Raw genomic sequence first — 22,702 nt, forward strand, 5'->3', positions numbered from 1 at the left:
CTCGTAGAAATAATCCTGAATTCACCAAAGCCCAGGTTTCTCCAGAAAGTAAACTGCTTTCAAAGTGCAGCCTGCAGCGCCATCTTTTGGCCATGCCTGGGAATGTCGCATGAACCCTGGAAGTTCCTAGGCACACTGATGTACAGACTCAGAGTTTGTGAGATTCACGTTTATATAGTCCTTAAGGGTATTGATAAACACACATAGTCTAATAATTCTAAACACACAGGGTACACTGATAAAGACACATGCAAGGGACATTTAAGTTACTAAATAAGTGCAAGGTTAATGCAGAGATAGTAGATAGCTTATACCTGAAGGACTTGATACCACATGCAAGTGGTTCAGTAATTATCTTCCTCCTCCCATCTGGAAACCCTATTTTAAAGTTGTCAAAGGGCCAGACGCAGTGGCTCACACCTGTAATCCTAGCACTTTGGGAGGCCAAGGCAGTTGGATCACTCGAGGTCAGGAGTTCAAGCCCAGCCTGGTCAACACAGTGAAACGCTGTCTCTACTAAAAATACAAAAATTAGCCAGGTGTAGTGGCAGGCACCTGTACTCCCAGCTTCTCAGGAGGCTGAGGCAGGAGAATTGCCTGGAGGTGGAGGTTGCAGTGAGCCGAGATCATGCCATAACACTCCAGCCTGGGCAACAGAGACTCTATCTCAAAAATAAATAAATAGGCCAGGTGTAGTGGCTCACCCCTGTAATCCAAGCACTTTGGAGGCCAAGGTGGGCGGATCACCTGAGGTCGGGAGTTCAAAACCAGCAAGACCAACATGGTGAAATCCCGTCTTTAAAAAAAAAAGAAAGAAATAAAGTAAGTAAATAAATAAATAGAATTTAAAAATAAAGTTGTCAACAAAAACGTGCACAAGGCTGTGTTGCACTGACTAGGTCACTATGGTGTTCCTGCCCAAAATGCCCGACCTAGATCAAACTGTGAGGAAACACCAATCTAACCCAAAGAGGAACTTTCTACAACGTGATTAGCCTTCACTCTTAAAAAATCTCAAGGTTGTGAGATACACAGAAAGGCTGGGGAAATGTTACCAACTTAAGGAGACTTCAGAGACAGGGAAAATGAATGCAAGACGTGAGTGGAGACTTTCTTTTGCTATATAGGACATTGTGGGAAAACTGACATAATCTGAATATGGTCTGATCATTAGATAATAGTATTGTACGGATGTTAATTTCAGGATTTTGATAATTGTACTATGTTGTACAATTATGCTATAATTGTATATAGGAGAATGTCCTTGCTTTTAAAGAATGCACACTGAAGTATTTAGGGGTAAAGGGCCAACAAGTCTGCACTTGACTCACAAAGAGTTCAGGGGGAAATATGTATATACCTGTTATATCTTTATGTGTGCATATATATGTCTACGTATATATTTGGGTTTCTTTCTGTGTATATTTGTAATATTGGTGAAAGATTTTAAGGAATTCTTTGTGCTACTTTTGTGACTTTTTAAAGTCTAAAAGTATTTTTTTATGAAAAGTTGATTTTTTCACAAGTCTCCTGAAAAATAATGTTATAATGCCACCAGGAATTCAATTACACAGTAAAGCAGTAATATCTCACCTTTCCATGGAGCCCTTGGTAGTTGCCAGGCATGTGCTAATTTAAGGTTTATCTCATTGAATCCTCACAGCAATCCTATGAGGGAGATGCTACTATCATTACCCCCAGTTTTCAGATGAGGAAACCTCTGGCTCAGAGTCACACAGCCAGTAAGTGATGAAACCGGGCTGCTGTGCTCTCTGAATCCAGAGTAATTCAAAAAGTCCAAGTAGCAGCACGTAGGGTCCACAACACTGGATTGCAGGGCTCATACTGTTCACAGGACGAAGGATCGACCCCATAGCTGTGATTAAACTCAACAACCGCCTTCACATGTGCCTGGGCCTTTGCTGTGCCTCTGCCCAACCTCCAGCTGCTCCTGGCATGTCCTGCTAAGTCTCCATCAGTCCCTCCCCCACTTCCTCTTCTGCAGTAGACTATCTTTTCCCCCACGTCCCATTCCCAAGCGCTCTACCTGGGAGAACATTCTCCCTGCTCTGTGATTCCACAGCCCTATACCTGCCCCTTTCTCAGGAACTATCCCACATTTTCGGGGGACAGGGACAGAGTCTCACTCTATTGCCCAGACTGGAGTGCAATGGTGCAAAATCTCAGCTTACCACAACCTCCGCCTTGCAGGTTCAAGCAATTCTCCTGCCTCAGACTCCCAAGTAGCTGGGATTACAGGCGTGTGCCACCACACCTGGCTCATTTTTGTATCTTTGGTAGAGACAGGGTTTTACCATGTTGGCCAGGCTAGTCTCGAACTCCTCATCTCAGATGATGTCGCCTTGGCCTCCCAAAATGCTGGGATTATAGGTGTGAACCACCATGCCAGGCAGATTATCTCACTCTTTATCTCCTGCTGCAATTCCCCCAGCAAAGCACAAGAATGCAGCTGTAGCTAGCTACGCTGGGGACTCAGCCAGGCCTGGATCCAAAACCTGGCTCTACCCATCACTGGCTTTCTGATCTTGAGCAAATCACTCAGCCTCTCTTAGCATTTGTATTAGTCCATTCTGCTTTCCTATAAAGATATACCTGAGACTGGGCAATCTGTAAAGAAAAGACGTTTAGTGGACAGTTCTGCAGGCCATACAAGCATGGCACCAGCATCTGCTCGGCTTCTGGTGAGGCCTCAGAAACTTCTGATCGTGGCAGAAGGCGAAAAAGAAAAAGAGCAGGTGCATTACATAGCAAGAAAGGGAGCAAAGAGGGAGAGGAGGAGGTGCAGGCTCCTTTAACAATCGGCTCTCTTGTGAACTAACAGAGCAAGAACTCACTTGTTACAATGGGGAGAGCATCAAGCCACTTCAGAGGGATCCATCCCCATGACCCAGATTCCCACCAGGCTCCATGTCCAACATTCAGGATATATTTCACCATGAGACTTGGAGGGGACAAATATCCAAACCATATCAGCATCTTTTAAGTCAAAGAGAAATACTGGCTGAGCGCGGTGGCTCACACCTGTAATCCCAGCACTTTGGGAGGCCGGGGCGAGTGGATCATGAAGTCAGGAGTTCGAGACCAGCCTGGCCAACATGGTGAAACCCTGTCTCTACTAAAAATTAGCCAGGCACGGTGGCAGGTGCCTGTAATCACAGCTACTCAGGAGGCTGAGGCAGGAGAATCGCTTGAACCTGAAGGCTCACTGACAGAGGTTGCAATGAGCCACACCACTGCAGTCCAGCCTGGGTGACAGAGCTAGACTCCATCTCAAAAAAAAAAAACCAGAGGCATTTTAACCCAATTCATTATAAAGAGTTGTTGGGCATTTAATATGACATCTGACAAGCAGTAAGTACTTAATAAGTGTTAGCTACTATTTTTATGTCCTGTCTCCATAATGACTATTTTTTTTCCCCACAAAAATTTGTTATAAGCATGTGTCGAAGTTTTATTTTAAGCTTGTCACAAAGCCAAGTCAATACTTCCCTTTTGTTAAGGATATTTCAAAGGAAAAGAGAATGGTTGGATAATCATTATTAAACTGAATACAAGACAAAGAAAGTGTGATAATCACCCAAGTGTTTGGGGAGCTAATTTCCCCAGAGAGGTTTTAATCTTGTTAAAGTTTATCAGAAAATTGCTTCAGCATTTATCAGGAATGCTAATGTCCTCCCAGAAGGAGTTGTGAATTGTATCACGAAAGAGTTCTATCCCAGGCTATGAATGGGACGCTCTTCTTAATCAGGCCCATAAGAGTTGGCAGAGTACCGTGCCTCATACCTGTAATACCAGCACCTTGCGATGCCCAGGCAGGAAGATCACTTGAAGCTAGAAGTTCAAGATCAGCCTGGTCAACATGGTGAAACCCCGTCTCTATTAAAAAAAAATTAAAAAATACAAAAATCAGCTGGGTGAGGTGAAGTATGCCTGTAATCCCAACTACTGAAGAGGCTAAGGCACAAGAATGGCTTGAACCCTGGAGGCAGAAGTTGCAGTGAGCTGAGATTGCGCCACTGAACTCCAGCCTGGGTGACAGAGCCAGATTTTTGTCTCTTAAAAAAAAAAAATCATGGCTGACATTTCCTGAGCCTTCACTCTGAATGTACTCTGGAGCTGTGTCACAGGCTTAACTTTGAAGCGGATTCTGGATGCATTTCATCATTGATGCCCCCACCCCCCAGTATGCTTGGTTCAGTGTAGGACTCTGCAGGTGTCCACAACATGCTGATGAGAGATGTGAGAGAAAGCAGTGGCCATCAAGTCCCAGGCCTTTGCATACTGTGGGACACACACCCTCTCCACACCACCAAGATGGAAACAGCCTTCTGAGAGTAGAAAGACCACTCATTGCTCCCCCTGGTTCACTGGGTATGAGTTTGTGCTATTTGGAGAATGTGACTCACTAGGTTTTCTGTCCAACACCATAAAAAAGGCTCCATCATTCAGGGAGATGACAAGGCGCTTTGTTCTGGCCACAGAGCCTGTTAGAGCCACCAAAGGCTCATTACCAAGCATGGATGCCTTTCCTCTGACAGACAATGAAGAATTGGATCCAAGTTGCTCATTAAGTTCCTTAGAGAGTTGTTGGACATCTTGCTACTGTATGAACAAACAGATGGGTCTGGCTGCTGGCTGCAAGGATATTTTGGAAAGAGCAGATCTGCCTACCCATCATGAAGAGAAAAATATTATACTGGGATGGAGTGCATCATCTTCAACCAGTTTGGGGGTTAGGTCAGTGGTTCTCAAAGTGTGGTCCTCTGACCAGCAGTATCAGCATCACCTGGAAATTTGTTAGACACAAGAATGTGCCCAAGCGCAGTGGCTCACGCCTGTAATCCCAGCATTTTGAGAGGCTGAGGCAGGCGGATCACTTAAGGTCAAGAGTTCAAGGCCAGCCTGGCCAATATGGTAAAACCCCATCTCTACTAAAAATACAAAAATTAGCTGGGTGTGGTGGCAAGCGCCTATAATCCCAGCTACCCAGGAAGCTGAGGCAGGAGAATTGCTTCAACCCAAGAGTCAGAGGTTGCAGTGAGCTGAGATCATGCCACTGCACTCCAGCATGGGCGACAGAGTGAGAATCTATCTCAAAAAAGAAGTGAAGATGCTTGGTCCCCATCACAAATCTACTGAATCAAAAACTCAGCGGAGGCCGAGCGTGGTGGCTCACACCTGCAATCTAAGCACTTTGGGAGATAGAGGCAGATGGATGACAAAGTCAGAAGATCAAGACCGTCCTGGCTAACACAGTAAAACAGTGTCTCTACTAAAAATACAAAAAATTAGCCAGGCGTGGTGGCACACACCTGTGGCCCCTGCTACTCAGGAGGCTGACACAGGAGAATCCCTTGAACCCGGAAGGCAGAGTTGGAGCCGAGACCAAGCCACTGAATTCCAGCCTGGGAAACAGAGACTCTGTCTCAAAAAAACTAAACTAAACTAAAACTCAGGGGAGGGGCGCAGCAATCTGTGCGTAACAAACATTGTAGGTGATTCAGATGCATACTCCAGTTTGAGTTGAATTAATTTTTTTTTTTTTTTTTCCTTGGAGACAGAGTCTCACTCTGGCTGGGGTGAAGTGGTGTGATCGTGACTCACTGCTAATTTTTTGCATTTTTAGCACAGACAGGGTTTCACATGTTGTCCAGGCTGGTCTCATCCGTCAATTCACCCACTGCGGCCTCCCAAAATGCTAGGATTACAGGCATGAGCCACCATGCCCGGCCCTGAGTTAATTTAAATTGTAGTATCTTTCCTCTTTCCTTCTTTTTTTTTTTTTTTTTTTTTTTAAGACAGAGTTTCGCTGTTGTTACCCAGACAAAAGTGCAATGGCCTGATCTCGGCTGACCGCAACGTCCGCCTTCTGGGTTCAAGCAATTCTCCTGCCTCAGTCTGCCGAGTATCTGGGACTACAGGCGCGCACCACCATGCCCAGCTAATTTTTTTGTATTTTTAGTAGAGACGGCGTTTCACCTCGTTGACCAGGATGGTCTCGATCTCTTGACCTCGTGATCCACCTGCCTCGGCCTCCCAAAGTGCTGGGATTATAGGCGTGAACCACCACGCCCAGCCTCCTCTTTCCTTCTTATTTCACTTCTTAGCAACTTCTCTTTCTCCCATTCTCTCCCATCGCTTCTCCCTCACAAACCAGCAACACCTTCTCAGAGGCCACTGGAGGATTTGATCTAAGTGCTCAGGTGAGTAGCAAGACCTTTTCAGAGATCACTATGACAGGAGACGATCAAGCTCCAGAACACTGTTACATTCTCCCAGTGGAACCTCTGAGAGCAGACCTGCCTGTATGAGCTAGGCGACATCTTGATGGCTATCTACAGCTGTAACAACACATATTTCTGAGGCAGAAAACAAATCTGGGCCAGAGTTTGGAGTCTGTGCTGTCCTGGAGCCAGCTCTAGTTGATCATAAGGATGTTTAAAGCAAAGTAGCATAGGAAAAGAACAGCAGTAGGAGGAAAGGTGGAAGCCATAGGTAACCACAGAGAGGCCTGAAGCAATAAAGCTATTCAGAGAAAAACACAACAAACAGCCACCAGGATGGATTTCTCAGAACACACTAGCGCTGGCTGCGTGTGGTGCCTCATGCCTGTAACCCCAGCACCTTGGGAAGCTAAAGTGGGCAGATCATCTGAGGTCAGGAGTTCAAGACTAGCATGGCCAACATGGTGAAACCCTCTCTCTACTAAAAACAAAAAAATTAGCCAGGCATGGGGATGCAGGCCTGTAATCCCAGCTACTCAGTAGGCTGAGGAAGGAGAATCACTTCACCCTGGGCGATGAAGGTTGCACTGAGATTGAGCCAGAGTACTCCAGCCTGGGCATCAAGAGTGCGATTCCATCTCAAAGAAAAAGAGAAAAAACATATCAGCATTTACTGAAGACTCAAATGGACTTACTACAGATCTGGAGCTGATATTCGGAGAATGTTCGAGAAAGGGTGACTTCTGAAGAAGGGACACTCCTATTACACATGCAAAAAGAAGATGCACAACAGCTTCTTTCAATAAATATTTGCCAAGTGCCAGCAATATACCATGGCACATGCTGGATTTTTAAACGGGGTACAGATCTGGTACCTCACTCTGGTATTGTGGCCCCTGCAAGGAAATGCTTCAGCCACATCCTCAGCCACCTCTGGGCTGCTGTAGACCATTCAGGATCCCAGGGCAGCTCTCAATTTTGTACCCTCAAGTCACATATTGAAGCCCGATATGGTTTGTCTGTGTCCCCACCAAATCTCACCTTGAATTGTAGTAATTCCCACTTGTCAAGGGCAGGGCAGGTTGAAGATAATTGAATCATGGGGGCGGTTTCCTCCATATGGTTCTTGTAGTAGTCTCAGATCAGACGGTTTTATAAATGAAAGATCTGCTGAAAAAGCTCTCTTGCCTGCCACCATTTAAGACATAACTTTGCTCCTCATTTGCCTTTTGCCATGATTGTGAGGCCTCACCAGCCATGTGAAACTATGAGTCTATTAAACCCCTTTTCTTTATAAATCACCCAGTTCCTGGTATGTCTTTACTAGCAGCGTGAGAACCGACTAATATAAAGCCTAACCCCCAGTGTAACTATATTTATAGACAGGGTCTTTAAGAAGGTAATTAAGGTCAAATGAGGTCATAAAGGTGGAGCCATAATCTGATAGAATTAGTGCCCTTATAAGAAGATACACCAGGGAGGCCATTCACTCTCTCCACCATATGAGGTCATGGCAAGGTGGCCATCCGCAAGCCAGAATGAGAACTCTAACCGGAAATCGAATCAGCCAGCACCTTGATCTTGGACTTCTCGGCCCCCAAGGCATTGAGAAGTATTTTTTTTTTTTTTTTTTTTTGAGACAAAGTTTAATTCTTGTTACCCAGGCTGGAGTGCAATGGCGTGATCTCGGCTCACCGCAACCTCCCCCTCCTGGGTTCAGGCAATTCTCCTGCCTCAGCCTCCTGAGTAGCTGGAATTACGGGCATGCACCACGATGCCCAGCTAATGTTTTTTTTTTTTTTTGTATTTTTATTAGAGACGGGGTTTCACCATGTTGACCAGGATGGTCTCCATCTCTTGACCTCATGATCCACCCGCCTCGGCCTCCCAAAGTGCTGGGATTATAGGCGTGAGCCACCACACTCAGCCATCTTGTTTTATTTTTAAAATCTAAGACAATAGTCAGTGAGCATGCCAAGGACTCAAGCTTATAGAGACGAAGAATTCAGGCTCATGAGGAGACCAGTTCAAATCAGTTAAAAACCTAACTAGTGTAAATGCTACATTGACTCACGCTTGCCAGTATCAAAATACCCAACTTAGGACAGGCAGATAGACTGTTAACATTTCCCAGATGCCTGGCCTTGCTGAGCAGTGGTGCTCAGCCCTTTATCCTCACTCCAGTATAAGGAATGCAGAGGTTGCAGTGAGCTAAGATTGCGCCACTGTACTCCAGGCTGGGTGACAGAGTGTGATTCCGTCTCAAAAAAAAAGAAAATAAAAGCAAAGGAGGCAATTTTAAACTCAAACAATGAGGTAAATACAAAATATCCCTCAGCCTGAGGACATGAACGGTGCGCACTTGTCTGTGTAGACACCTACCAGTCTTTTGGAACTGCTCCAGCTCCTCACTGCTCAGCTGCTTGATGGACGTCATCACTGCCTTAAAGGCTCCCTTCAGACGCTTCCCCAGGACCATGTGATCCGGTTCTGACCTTAGCCAAATGCCGTACTTGTTTTTATCTGTAGACGGTGTAACTTTTTGAACATTCAATTCCTATAGTTAGTGCACAAGAGGAAACAAAAATGAGAAATGAAAACCTATGTTCACAAAAACATATGTCCACAGCAACATTACTCCCATCAGCCAGAAAGTAAGAACAGTTCAAGTGTCCATCAACCATGAATGGAAAAAAGAATACTGTAGACACATGCAATGAAATATTTAGCAATATGAAGGACTAAAGCACTCATACATGCTACAACGTAAAGTAATGTAAAACATTATGCTAGCTGAAATATGCCAGACATAAAAGTTACAAATTGTACGACTCCACTAATATGAAATGTCCAGAGATAGCAAATAGGTTGGTGGATGCCGGGAACTGGTCAGTGATCGAGGGGAAAATGGTGTGAGTGCTAATGAACACTAGGTGTCTTTCTGGGATGATGAAAATGTTCTAAAACTCTGCTGATGGTTGTACAATTCTATAAATACGCTTAAAACCAGTGACTTGTATTGTAAGAAAAAATGTTTCTTATGAAGATCTACCAAGACAGTTGAGCATAACGGAAAAAGGACCCCAGAACCCGAAATATAAACTTCATCCCTCAGAGGTAACCTTTGTGAGAGCCATTTCAGAGTACCATGAGGTTAACTATCAACGAAGCAGATGAATCAGGTAAACAGAACTCTTCATGCTTCAGTCATGCTACTGAGGATTACAGCAGGGACGGTGATGGCACAGTAGATGGGAAAACGAGATCTCATGAGAACAACAGTCTGAAGCAAACTATGGAATGTTTAGTTTTGCCATGATATTTACCTACATTAATCTCATTTCCAGTGACTAAAGTAATTTATTTAAAATGTTTTCAGTGGCCCACACCTGTAATCCCAGCACTTCAGGAGGCCGAGGTAGGAAAACTGCTTGAGCTCAGGAGTTTGCCTGCCCTGGGTAACATGGTAAAACCCCATCTGTACAAAAGCTGTACTACTCTGCCTAATCTCAGCTATCTGGGAGACAGAAGTGGGAGGTGTGCCCGAGCTCAGGAGATGGAGGTCGTAGTGAGCCAAGATCACATCACTGCACTCCAGCCTGGGTGACACAATAAGACCCTGTCTCAAACAAAACAAAACAAAACAAAAAATCCTATTTTATGCATAACAACAGGCACTAATTTCAGAATTTACAATCTAACTTTTAGTTTCTCATATTTCTCTAGAATTCTCAAGCAACTGAAAACCAAATGCAGAAATTAATATTTTCTATAATAGCGATTTTAAATATTACCCGTGAAAATAACCAATGAAATAAAAAAAAATTCTTTTCTATAATCATAAAAAATGTTATTCGTTTTTTGAAAATAATGAAATAAACATGTTTAGGAAGACAACTGACACCGTAATTAAAACTTTGACTCAAAAATTCCACTTCTGGTACCTACCCAATATGCATACAGTGATATATGCATATATGTACATACATAGCTTTTGTTTGTAATCAGAAACCTAAATTTCAAAAAACAAGAAAGCAACCATTTAAATTATGAAGTAGCCAGGAAGTGAGACTCCAGGAGAGATGGAGTGGAAAGAGGCTCACAACGAGAGTGCCTTGACTATTTATAACCAATGCGAGGGCACTCGTCACTTCCTGGCGAACATGGATAAACTCCACCTCTACTAAAAATACAAAAGTTAGCTGGTCGTGGTGGCAGTGCCTGTAGTCCCAGATACTCAAGAGGCTGAGGCAGAAGAATTGCTTGAACCTAGGAGGAGGTGGGGGTTGTGGCAATGCACCACTACACTCCAGCCTGGTTGACAGAGTGAGAGACTCTCCCTCAAAAAAGAAAACAGAAGTACTTCAGGGAAAAGATGTTAATGAAGATGATAGGTGATAGGTAAAAAATTCACTGATCCTGAAACATTTTAAAAAGAATTACATCAAATTTATGTTGATTCCAAGAAGAGTGTAAAATATCACTTATTGTTAAATGCAGTCAACGAGTACATTATTGAAGATTATCCATCAAAATACTGTTCTCAAGAAAAGTCTATTTGTACCCAAAACAGACAAGTCATCCATCTTACTTAAATGACATACTTCTCCAAAGACTTGACATCTTTAAGAGCTTCTGGATCTTAACGAATAACCACAATTTCTTTCAAACGATACTACGAGGAAAAGGGAGGGGAAAGGTCACTGAGCAGCCAGTCCTCTAAACTGCAGAAAAACGAATATTAAATGTTTATTTGAACCTCAAGCCCTAGACTAGTCAGGCTGGATTAGTACAAAGTCATTCACACCCTCACTGCAGAAAAGAAAAAAGGCCATTGCTGGAAGCTCTCTATATTAAGAAAACACCCCAAAGACTTAAATGTTTAGATCGGTGCCATGTAAAATAGGAGTAAAATTTCAAACCTTTCTGGGAATAGTTTTGCGGTCTCTGATCACGCATTCAAGTTCAATCGCAGACTGCATCCGAGGTACTGCACTCTGTGTTTTCTTATCAATCAACTCTTCTCTGAATGGTAGAGGTAGGAGTATGAAAGAGATTAGACTCAAAAGAAAAATTCAAGACACTAGGCCTGCTTACGTGAGGAAGAGGGTCAGGCTACGAAGTGTGGCCAGGCCCTCCTGATGAGGCACTGGGGGAAGGGCAGCGCAGTGCCTGCCTGGGGGACAAACAGAGAAGGAGGCGGCAGGCTGAGCCTGCCTCAGCACCCGGCACCTCCCTAAGGGGCCCCACGGGGCATGCCCACACCCCACATGCTGCAGCTCTACAACAGGGTTCCATACCAAGCATCCCTGCTACCATGTAGCAATGTGGGCCCCATCATGCAGCCTGAGGAGGGGTTCACGTCAGCTGGGGGCTAGGGTGGGAGGCAGGGCACAGAGGGAGCTGGAACCGGGAAATGCCTCCTCTCCCCCACAGGCTTGAGCAACCCTCCCTCCTTGGCACAGGTGAGACACTTCTATTTGATTCCTACCGAGCACAGGGCAGCATGAGGTGGTGGATGCTGAGAGTGTCCTTGTCTTGAAAAGAAACAGGGTCAATCAGCACCTTTAGATTCTGGTACATAATTCAGTGAGGAAAGGCGTGTAGGGAGCCTGTAATGAAGACACAGGACATCATGTCAGTCATATGCAGTCATCAACAACTGACCTCATTTACACTGAGAAACAACTCAACATGTTAGCAACACAGTAACATGCACTGAAATGGGCATGAGGTTACAAAACACGCCCCATGAAAGAGAAATGGCCTCACAGCCCTGAAGCACAGCTGTAGGTCTATAGCCAGAAAAACCCAAAGTATCTCTAGAATTCTGAAGGATGTCTAAAATAGAAACAGGAGAACCTAATGATAGATCAGCCAAGTCCATATGCACAGAGGACTGACTGTCCCAAACCTCAGAAACCTCATCTGTAACCTGGGGAAAACACCCTCTGCTTCACGGGATGAAGGAGATAAGATCAGGTATGGAGAGGATCAGGCACAGAACCTTGTACAAAGCAGATTTTCCTTCAGTTAAGGAATAAACGGGAGCCTTATAAAGAGATAGAGTAGCAGAAACAGGGTAAAAAGAAACTTGAAGGCTTTCCACTTTTATATCATTTAACTAATATTTGAACTGACAGGAACATACATCAAACAACTACTTGCATGTTTTCCTCTCAACGCTAAGTCAAAGTATTTTTTACGAAATACTTGCTAGGACAGGTGTTAGCCAAAGAACTTCGCCCTCATTCGCAATTACGCCAATCCACATTAAGATGAGGTCTTTCTTTGCACCGTAGATCCTCCTTCTCGAGCCAAGAACCCTGACATACACTATACTACCAGAGATTGGAAGAAAACATCCAGTATGTCTTAGTCCTTACTTAACATGTATAAGCTAACAAGATTTCTGAAAAGAAACTACAGCTATAAGCTGCTATATAAAACGTCTATTTCTGGTTTTGGTGGAGTAACAGAGAATAGACATACAAGGAGGACGCCGCAGCAAGTGGGTACCGAAGGCAGCACGCAGGCCAAAGGGTACTAGAAAGAAGCCACCCATTTTACCGTAAGTCTGCAAAGGGAAAGCAGAACACTAAACAAGGTTTCTAGGGCCATGGCACAATCTTCCATCCCATTTTCACCCTAAAGAATAAAACTGAGGGCCGGACACGGTGGCTCATGCCTGTAATCCCAGCACCTTGGGAGGCCGAGGTGGGTGGATCACGAGGTCAAGAGATCGAGACCAACCTGATCGACACGGTGAAACCCCGTCTCTACCAAAAATACAAAAAATTAGCTGAACATGGTGGCGCGTGCCTGTAATCCCAGCTACTCAGGAGGCTGAGGCAGGAGAATTGCCTGAACCCAGGAGGCGGGGGTTGCGGTGAGCCGAGATCGCCCCATTGCACTCCAGCCTGGGTATCAACAGCGAAACTCCGTCTCAAAAAAATATATATGCATACATATATATATATGTATATGCAATATACCTTTCACCCAAAAAAACCTGAAAGCATTTGCAGACAGCAAAAATAGCTTCCTTATCCTTTTGATTGTATACTATATCTCTGGAAAGAGGAAAAAGAATCAGAACGCTCGTTTGTTACAGGAAAGAAAATGTTGTGGACAGGAAGAAAGTGGGAGGAAGACTGGTCACTGCCTATTCCACTGTGCACAATTTGAATCTGGAACCATGCAAAAGTATTGCTTGGTTAAATTAACATCATTTAAAAGATGAAAAAATAAACATTTAGTACCAGCACAACATGCTGGCAAACAGAATGAAAGGCTTTCTGGCCGCACAGCCACTCTTTCCCAGACTGAGGCTTTCTAGCAAAAAGTTTCTGCCTGAAGCAGGCAGAGGATCCAGACGTGGATCGTCTGACAAACACAAGGGTTCTTAGGAAGTGTGCTAAATTGCATTCAGGACCTGTAGCCCCTGTTGAGATTCATCAAGAGTGGGAAAGAGCCCGAGTGGGAAGAAGCATGGGTTGAGAGACACCAAAGTAGGTCTGTTGACAAAGAATGGAAGTAAAGGGGACAGCAGGTTGAAGCTTTGTGCTGTGAGCCAGAGGGACAACTTAAAATTTGCCTCAAGAGGCGCACACAGTCTGCACTGCTGCCCTCCGGCTGGAAGGAAACCTCAGTTCTTGCCTACCGGCTGGAGCCCTTCACAGAATGTCCCCCACCCCTACCGGTACCTGCTGCGCCACCCCTCCCCCTCTGCAGAATGTCTGGGATCCTATGTTCTAAACCTACTCACTTTCAAATTTTCACCGACCTACCTGAACTCAGGAGAATCTGTTGAGGCAGGTCACTCTCTGGGAGGACTCTTCTCATTGTGGAAACTGTCAGACAGCCTGAGGGGATGGCTTCAAATGGAGGTGAGTCTGTAGGGACAGGGGCATCATCCAAGTCTCTGCCATGTTTCAAATCCTTGGGAATTCAAATTTCACACAGCCCCAGGGGACAGTTGGTAGGGCTAGTGTCGAGGGAGCGAGGGAGGGAGGGAGGGAGGGAAGGAGAAAGAGAGGGAGGGAGGGAGATCTGGATGTCCCCAAAGACACCACACCTGGGGAGGGCCATGGCATCCTGAGTCTGTGGTTAGGGAGGACCACTCCTTGGAGGTAGACCAAGATGCCTGGGGGAATACACCATGTAGGGGAAAGGATGGAGTGGATGTATTGATTCTCTCTAGAGGGGCACAGGTCATGTCACCGTGTGTTTGTAGGGAGTGGTGGGATCTGGGATCGTGTTGTGCTGGTGGCCCAGGGAGGATAATAGGCAAGCCTGTGAGCCCTGTGTTGTGTCTTCAGGCACCTGGAAGGTGCCCTTCCATAGTGTTCAGAGGGATTTGGACTGGAGTTTTCTGGATCTCAGGGAGGAATGGGGAGAAGTGGTCTCGGCCAGAAAACCGTTGGGTGTGTTGGCTGTGACACAGCACGTAGTGACAGCCTCTGGGTGGGCGAGGCCGGGGCCACTGTAACTGCCGCAGCCTCTCAGCTCCCTCCCCAGAGGTGGCTTCTCTGTCAGTTCAGGTGGCTGTTGGCTTTACCACCTGAACTGGGGTGGCGGCAGTTGGGGAAGTTCAGGCAACACGGCCTGGGCTTCCCAGCTTGTTCTGAATTGTTCGTCCTTTTGGGGAAACTCAGGTCTTCCTTCAGACCCACTTCCTCTTGTCTGCTAGCTCATGGCCTGTCCTCTGCTAGTAACCTTGTGTTACTGTGAAGAGGAAGAATTTGCTTCTATTCCATGTCTACTACCTCACCAACAGGGGACAGGTGTGGACTCTTGCTGGTTCTCAGTGGAAGGGTCCAGAAAGACTGGTTTCCTTTTCAGTCGAGGAAGGAGAGTACCGCACAAATAGGAAGAGGGTCCTGTTATGACTGTTATTATTCAACTAGGATGTGTGTCCTGACTGATGAGGTGCATGTGCTGTATCCCTATGCCCCGTGAGTGGAGGCTGCATGAGGTCCTAGTGAACAGGGATGAGCTCCAGACGACTTTGCCACACCCGGCCTGTGGTTACTATATTCAGTTCCTGGGAGCTCAAAGGAAAAGGACCAGAGATGGGCTTGTCGTCCCACGACCTACTGTAACATGACCAGCAGCTGTGAAAATCCCAGGACACCTCCCCTGACAGCCCCACTGCTCACCGCTTGCTGGCCGTGCTCCAATCGTGGGCCGCTACCGCTCTTGCTGGCTACGCGATGACAGTTATCTCAGGGAAGTCCACCCCTGCTTCTCAGACCTGCTCCCTGGGAACAGAGCTTCCCGAGTGGCAGCCAGGACCACCGAGCACTGAGCAAAGTGTAGCCTGACTCTGACCCATGTTTTAGCACTTGCTGGGCATGGTGCCAGAACAATCACTTGCACACTGGATGTGATAAGTCATATGGCTTATCTTCAGGGTTCACAGGGTGCTGGCTTGGGAGAGATTTCCATCCAGTGGTTTTCTTTCACCGTTTCTTTTTCAAGACGGAGTCTTCCTCTGTCACCGCGGCTAGAATGCAGTGGTGCAATCTTGGCTAACTGCCAGGCTCTGTAGTGAAGCGACCCTCCTGTGGAGAAGAAACAGAGCACGCGATGCACACTCAGGGACACTTGCAAGCTGCAGAGTTTCCCTGTCACACGCCCTCAGCTGTAGGACACCCCTCTGATTCCCCAGTGACTAGGGCGGACCTGGAGACCCCAGCTCATTCACCTCTTTCCTTTGTCTCCACAGCATGCCCAGTGCTGGAACCGGGTGTGACCGAGAACCCTGGCGCCTCCGTGCCAGTGTTCACGGCTCTGTCCTTCGCCACACCTGCTCCCGGCCCAGCACACGGGCCGCCCCTCGTGACTGTAGTGGTTCCTCCAGGCGGCCCTCCAGTGCTGTCCGCCCTCCCCAGGACTCCCCTGGTGGCAGGACAGGATGGCCGCGGCCCAAACTGGACTGGGGCTTCCAACATCTTTGGCCAGATGATGACAGCAGTGGGGCCTGTGAACGCCCCTCGGGCACAGACCTTGGTCCTAACTCGGGCCCCCCTCGTCTGGCGGGCTCCAGGTGCCGTCTGTGAGGGCGTCGTGTGTCCACCTCCCCGACCCCTGGCAGCTGCCCCCGTGGTGCCCGCTATGGCTGCCCACATCGTTGGGGGCACCCAGGCCTTCGAGGGAGGCTGGTCCCAGGGCCTTCCTCCTCCAACACCACCACCGGCTCCCCAGCTGGCCCCCATCATGGCCCCAGGAAATGCTTGTCCATGGCCACAAGGGGCTCACGGAGAGGGCAGCCAGGCTCCCTCCCAGGCCAAGGCCCAACCGGATGACTCCTGCAACCCCAAGAGCGTGTATGAGAACTTCCGACTCTGGCAGCGCTACAAGCCCCTGGCCCGGAGGCACCTTCCCCAGAGTCCGGACACGGAAGCGCTTTCCTGTTTCTTCATGTGAGTGTCTTCGGGGCCCCGGAACTCATCCTGCAGCTCACCCATACAAGAGGCTGCCGGATGAATGGGAGGTCACGCTCTTCAGGGGATTTTATGGGGCGGTCTGGAAGGCGACGGGTGGAGCTACGAAAGGGCACACTTTCAGCAACATTCATCTGGCTGCCGCTCAGGACACACTCTCAGGGGGCCTCACCTCACCTGCCCCTCACTGTCCCATGAGTCCAGCCAATCCTTTCTTACTGGGCAGGTATCTGCAGCTTTGCCCTTGATCCCTTCTAGAAAAAGGGACAATGATGCTTCATTCAGAGGATGGTGAAGAGGTGACTTGAGCTCACATATGACGCATGTAGCAAGGTGCCCAGCACGTACTGTGACACATCACATGACAGCTGTTATGATTACCGCCCACCCCCCACCCCCCATTACTATCATTATCAGGACTAGGCCATCTAGGACAGTGCCCTCCAAAGCCACCGGCTCCAGTGATGGCTCTGAGTGCACCACCACGAGCCCGGCAACCCAGGGCCGTGGACTGTGGTGACTGAGGCAGCAATGCCAGCATCTCAGAGTTTGTTGATTCAGTCCCAGTCCTCCCTCTCTCCATCCTGCAGTGCCTCTGTGACCCCGTGTCCCCCGAGATGAGCAAACCTGTACACCACGGGAGCTTGAGCACACCCACCAGGCGACACATTGGCCAGTCCCCTAGCCAAGTCCCCTGCCCAGGGTGTAGGTGTTAAGGAGGCCCCATCTGTGTCCCAAAAAATCTTGCTGCCCTGCATCCTGGAACTGCTTGCATTCTCCCTTGGAGCCGAGTCCAGGTGTACTGGGGGACCCTGATTCTCAGAGTGGAGTCGCCCCGGGCTCACAGGCTTGGCCTGGACTGGGCTTCCATGCCGCTCTGCCTTGGTTCTGGTTTCTGCTCCTCTCCAGGACCCTGAGGCTGCGTCCCCAGGGGCTGCCTTGCTGCCCTGCTCCACAGTCCCCAGGAAGCTGGTTAAATCCTCAGTCCTGGGCCCTGGAACCTGCACGTTAACCCTCGCTCCCCGGTCATTCTGCGTGTGCGCTGTCTCAGCCAGTTCGGCCTCTACCAAAACAAGTCCTATACACTGGGTGCTTTACCAGGACAAATTCGCATCTCCCAGTTCCAGAGGCCGGAAGTCCCAGATCAAGGCAACAGCACATTGGTGCCCTGGATGCAGAGGGCTGCCTCTGGCTATGTCCTCTTGCAGCTAAGAGGGAGAGCCCTGGTGTCTCCTCCTGCCCTTATCGGGGCTCGGATGCCATGATGGGAACCCACCCTCATGACCTGCTCTAACCCTGATGAACTCCAAGCACTGAAACACCGGGGCTTAGGGCTTCAGCACAGGATTGATGGGGACACTCATGTTACACCCGTAGTACCGAGTTCCCTTGTCAACACGGTAATACTGAGGACTCGAGGGGCAGTTGGAGAGGCCAGCCGGTGGCTTGTGTTGCTGACTCATCTTGGGAAACATATCCCACCCACGTGGGGAAGAACAGGACAGGGACCGGGTGTTGGGACCAGGTGGGCTTACGGACTGGGACTGACTGCACCGCCTTACAGCCCGGTTCTCAGATCCCTGGCCCGGCGGAAGCCCAGCATGACCATGGAGGAGGGACTGCGGTGGGCCATGCGGGAATGGCAGCACACGAGCAACTCTGAACGCAAGATCTTCTACCAGATGGCGGCAAAGTGAGTCTGGGGTGCTGGGGCAGAGCCCACACGGCAGGGTGAGAGAGGGTAACAGAGGCCCGGTGGCCATGGTGACTTTTCAGCGTGGAGCATGAGAAGGATGTGGACAAACACAGGCCCTCCTGGGCCCCTGGCGCCCTCAGGAAGCTGCTCCTCCCTCCTACAGTGCTCTGGGGTCTCTGTCCTGCCCTGGTGAAAAGCCACGCCCTGCCTGGCTGGCACGACCTGGGGCCAACCCCTGCCTGACACTAAGGGTCAGGGAGGTAGCAACCCAAAGGAGATCACCGACAGCTGTGACGATGGGGAGAAGGGGCTCTGGCAACTATAGGCAGAGCGGGGTGCACTCTCCTGACAGCAGCGGCCAGAAGTCCGTTTTCACCCATCGCAGCCTGGCCAGGAGTGGAGACACCTGCGCTGGGTCAGGGGAGACCTGCGTCCAGGACACCATGAGACCCATCTCTGGCCTGCCTGCTTTTGCTTCTCATAGTCCCCTCCTTTAAGACACAAAGACAGCAGCCTCAGCCTCAGGGGAAAGGGGCCCTGTCTTTTGGGCCCAGCTTTTGCTTCCTTCCGACCAGGGGTCTCCCAGGCCTCATCTTCCCGGGTTATCCTTCAGGGACCCACAGTCCCAACCTCAGGACTCCTGCATCTGGGCAACATCGTGGACGCCTTCTACCAGAAACCCCACCCCTGGCCAGCTGAAGGCTGGAGGAGGGGAACCCGTGGTGCCCTCCTGGGCCTTGTAGCCCTCACTTAACTCAGAAAGCCCTGGGGATGCCATGGGCTCCGTAGGGGCCGGGTGAGGAGGGGAGAGCCCAGAACTCTGGGAGCAGTTCCCTCTGGGACTAGGGGATGGGCCCCAGGGAGGGCCCGGACAGCATGCCCGAGGCACGCCTTCCCATCCCTGCCATCGGCTGCTGCCTGGTCCTGCAAGAAGTGGGCCTGGACCCTCTCAGCACGGCCTGCACCTTCTTCACCCCAGGTTCCTGGAGTTTGAGGCTGAGGAGGAGATGCAGATTCAGAAGTCGCAGTGGATGAAGGGACCCCAGGGCCAGCCTCCTCCAGCCCTGCCGAGGCTTGAACCTCAGGGACCGTCAGCCCCTGAGGTGGTCAAGGAGCCAGGTAACGGCTTCCCACATTCCCACGGGAGCCACGGCAAAGGCCAGAAGGGCCAAGGGAGGCCACTGTCCCCACACCCCATGCCTCCCTTCAAGAGAGGGATTTGTTCCTTCCGACAAGACAGCTCAGGGGAGCTGGGGGGGGGCGGGGGGAGTGCTGGGCTGCCCGTGGTCATGAAGTGGGTATTCACCTGGTCACGTTTCCTAGCTACTCTCTCCCCTCGCCATTCCAAAACTCAACAATCTGCCCAGGAAGCAGGGATGAGCGGGTAGAGTACTCAGCGTCTATCAGTGACTCCAAGCTTCCTCCAAAATGATGCTGTCTCACAAGTGCCCCGCCTATGGCGTCTCTTCCAGGGGTACTGTGGTTCAGGTGGTCCTGACCCAGCTGGGACCCACTTCAGGTCCCTGAGCCCTGCCCTCCCCTGTGTGATGCAGGCAGGAGGAGCAGCCCTCACCATGCCCATCCTCCTCCCTCCCTGCCTCAGTGTACCTTCCCAGCAAGGCCGGCCCCAAGGCCCCGCCTGCCTGCCTGCCACCACACATGCCCCAGCGGCCAGCGGAGACCAAGGCCCACCTGCCACCACCCAGGCCCCAGCAGCCGGCGGAGACCAAGGCCCCCGAGGAGATACCCCCTCAAGTGGTGCAGGAGTATGTGGACATCATGGAGGAGCTGCTGGGGACTCCCGTTGGGGCCACGGGGGAGCTCGAGGGACAATGGGAAGAGGGCGAAGCGGAGCAGCAAGGGGATGGGATGCTTCTAGACCCAGGCGTCCTGAGCTACGTCAACCATCTGTGTTCCCAGAGAGACTTCGTCACCAAGGTGGGCTGGCCTCAAGTGCTGGGGTCTGCAGGATTCCAGGGGGTGGCACTCGCAGGTCTTTGGAATTAAGCTCCGTTCCCTAGTGACTCCACAGTAGATGGCTGTGTGTGTTGCCGTCCATTTGAGGGTCTGTGCAGTGAGTGTGTCTGTGTCTTTGTATCTGCGACTGGTTACTCTGTGTTGGTGTGGGTGTGAGTGTGGAGTGTGTATGTTACTTGTGTCTATTTTCCTGTGTCATATGTGGGTCTGTTTGTGTGTCTGTGTGTGGTTTGTGTGTGTCTGTCTGCATGTGTGTAGGCTACCAGGTCTGCGGTCTGTGTGTGGAGCTGGTGGTCGCCCTGATATAACACAGCTCCAGAAGGGTGGGGACGGGGCCCTCACTGCTTTCTGCATCTCCTCCAGGTGTCCTTGGCTCCACCTTACTCCCTGCCCGGGAACCTCATGCCCCCGCCATCTTCCTTCTGTTTACAGGTGGAGGCCGTCATTCACCCCCGATTCCTGGAGGAATTGCTTTCCCCAGATCCACAGATGGATTTCTTGGCCCTAAGCCAGCAGCTGGAGCAGGAGGAAGGACTCACCCTGGCCCAGGTAGAGCAGGGAGGGAGGGGAACCCAGGTGCCCCACCTGACTGCCTACCCCAACCCTCTGGGGGATGCTCGGCTTCTTGGGGGGCCGCTCCGAGGTGGGGAGGTGCAGGTTCAGACGGAGCAGGATGGAGAGGAGCCAGGGAGGGGAGTCAGGATGCAAACTGCAGTGAGGCCCAGCAAGCAAGATGCCCGGCAGAGACACACCCTCTGTCTCTGACAGGAAGCCCAGCTGCCTCAGGCTTCCCTGCCTGCCGCCCAAGTGCCTTGGTTTCCACCACCCTGGGCCCTGTTCACACGTGGGGCAGCGCCAGAAAATGCCCTGTTTCCCCCCGCAGGTAGCAGAGAAGCACCTCCAATCCTTGGAGGAGGAACTGCGTAAGAGGGCAGCCCCTAGTCATGGCACCACCCAGCTGGACTCCATCTCTTCCAAGTCTGCAGCGGGCCGAGGAGCAGAGAGAGATGTCCCTGGCCCCCAACAAGGGGTCAGCATGAAAACCTGCCCACCCCAGACGGCTGCCCGGGACCCTCAGGGACAAGGCAGAGTGTGCATTGGGGTGGCCAAAAACCCGGTGGTGCTTTTGGAGAGGCTGGATTCTGGCAGGCTGAGGGCCGCCCTGCCAGACTCTCCTCCCCAGGACCAGAGACCCACCTGCCCAGGCGTGGGGACCCAGGACACCTGGGGTCTCCCTGGAGCCTCTCCTGTCAAGGAGTCACGCAGGCTGTGTAAGCGGTCAAGTGGGGAGGAGAGGCAAATCCCTGGCATGGTTTCTGTCGTGGGTACCCACTACAGGCTGCGGCCCTGGAAGCTGTCCCAGAGCCCTGTCCCTGCCTCGGGCCTTCTCAGTCCAGAAGGACGGGGACCCCAGGGAGCTCTTCAGTCCCGGAGGGCAAAGAGAAGAGGCCTCAGCCCAGCAACAGCACCGGCTCCCGCTCCCGTGCCCGTGCCCACGCCCACCACCACCTCCAAGAAGCGAGCTCTCTGCAGAGGCCTATCCCCTGCTGTTCAGACGCCCCACCTAAGGCCTGGGCTCAGAGTCTCTGGGGCACAATCCCCGGCTTGGGGGCCGGGTAACCCCTCACAGTCTCCAAAGAGAAAGGGTGACCTCTTGCTCTCTAAGAAGAAGAAAAAGCAGCATCGTAGCCAGTAGAAGGACAGGGCAGGCTCTCTGGTGCCAATCCCCAATGGTGGGGCTCTCAACTCTCGGACCCTCAGGGCATCAGGTGCCTCAAAGCAAAGACTTCTCCGCCAGTGCTGACCTTGCTGGGCCTTAGCTTGATGGGAAAGGGTGGGAAAGGGAAGGGTGGGAGGGAGGGGAGCAATACCTTGGGAGTCTCCTGTGTAAATCTCAATAAGTACAGTTGTGTTGGAAATGCTCTCCGGGCTGCTGCCTCTGTCCTCAGGGCTGTGCTGCTCAGTGGAGGGGGGTCTGTGAAGGAGTGCAGAGGGACCGGGAGATGCCAGGCACTGGGTACCCACGGCTGCCAGGCCAGCCCCACTCGTCCCTCCAGGTGTAGGTTGCCCCTTCAGATGCTCCAGGAACTGACAGATGCCGAGGAAACCCTGATCCCTCCCACCGCTCACTCACAAGGCCCCGACTGCTTTAGTTAGCATCATCCCTGGAACATCCTGGGATGTTGAGAGCTGGCTGGCTCTTATTCTGCCCCGTGGGAGCTGAGGAGAAGGCAGTTGCCCGCAACATGGACCCAGGGAGAGGCGGTCACTCCTGCTAAACCCTCATCAGGAAGAGCTCAGGCCCTGGGCTGAGGGGAGATGTCGAGGCATCCATC

The 22,702-nt window shown here is 50.4% G+C and overlaps 2 protein-coding genes across 27 annotated transcripts in view; one reads left to right on the forward strand and one right to left on the reverse strand.

Moving 5' to 3' along the window:
- LOC100390360 (isoleucine--tRNA ligase, cytoplasmic) overlaps window positions 1-22,702 on the reverse strand; it is a 71,996-nt gene that overhangs the window by 38,809 nt on the left and 10,485 nt on the right. For 16 of the 26 annotated variants that reach the window (XR_013535164.1, XR_013535165.1, XR_013535169.1 and 13 more), the window contains 5 exons: window positions 15,407-15,811; window positions 14,036-14,140; window positions 11,737-11,857; window positions 11,168-11,270; window positions 8,628-8,802 (listed from right to left, as the gene is read on the reverse strand). Coding sequence is in view for 14 of the 26 variants with exons in the window: in XM_078371627.1 (XP_078227753.1) it covers window positions 8,628-8,802; window positions 11,168-11,270; window positions 11,737-11,828 (370 nt within the window). In the remaining 12 variants the exon portion in view is untranslated. Of the gene's footprint in view, window positions 1-1,593; window positions 1,669-6,586; window positions 6,884-8,627; window positions 8,803-11,167; window positions 11,271-11,736; window positions 11,858-14,035; window positions 14,141-15,406; window positions 15,812-15,954; window positions 16,948-22,237; window positions 22,342-22,702 lie in introns of those variants that run through there. The other 10 variants (XM_078371634.1, XM_078371636.1, XM_078371631.1 and 7 more) reach the window with 4 other exon arrangements.
- On the forward strand, window positions 15,808-22,189 carry LOC100391083 (NUT family member 2G-like). Its single transcript, XM_035298586.3, has 6 exons — window positions 15,808-16,672; window positions 18,258-18,386; window positions 19,369-19,508; window positions 19,993-20,327; window positions 20,799-20,915; window positions 21,250-22,189. The coding sequence occupies exons 1-6, from the start codon at window positions 15,837-15,839 to the stop codon at window positions 22,060-22,062; spliced, it is 2,370 nt and encodes a 789-aa protein (XP_035154477.1). The 5' UTR covers window positions 15,808-15,836; the 3' UTR covers window positions 22,063-22,189.

Source organism: Callithrix jacchus, chromosome 5 (assembly GCF_049354715.1).
Source record: "Callithrix jacchus isolate 240 chromosome 5, calJac240_pri, whole genome shotgun sequence".
Classification (NCBI taxonomy): Eukaryota; Metazoa; Chordata; class Mammalia; order Primates; family Cebidae; genus Callithrix; species Callithrix jacchus.

Excerpts from the sequence above, each read along its gene's own strand:
- LOC100391083 (XM_035298586.3), top strand. The coding sequence starts at position 15,837 with ATGCACACTCAGGGACACTTGCAAGCTGCAGAGTTTCCCTGTCACACG. Across the intron at positions 16,673-18,257 it reads GCGCTTTCCTGTTTCTTCAT|CCCGGTTCTCAGATCCCTGG; the intron begins GTGAGTGTCTTC and ends ACCGCCTTACAG. Across the intron at positions 20,328-20,798 it reads AGAGAGACTTCGTCACCAAG|GTGGAGGCCGTCATTCACCC; the intron begins GTGGGCTGGCCT and ends TTCTGTTTACAG.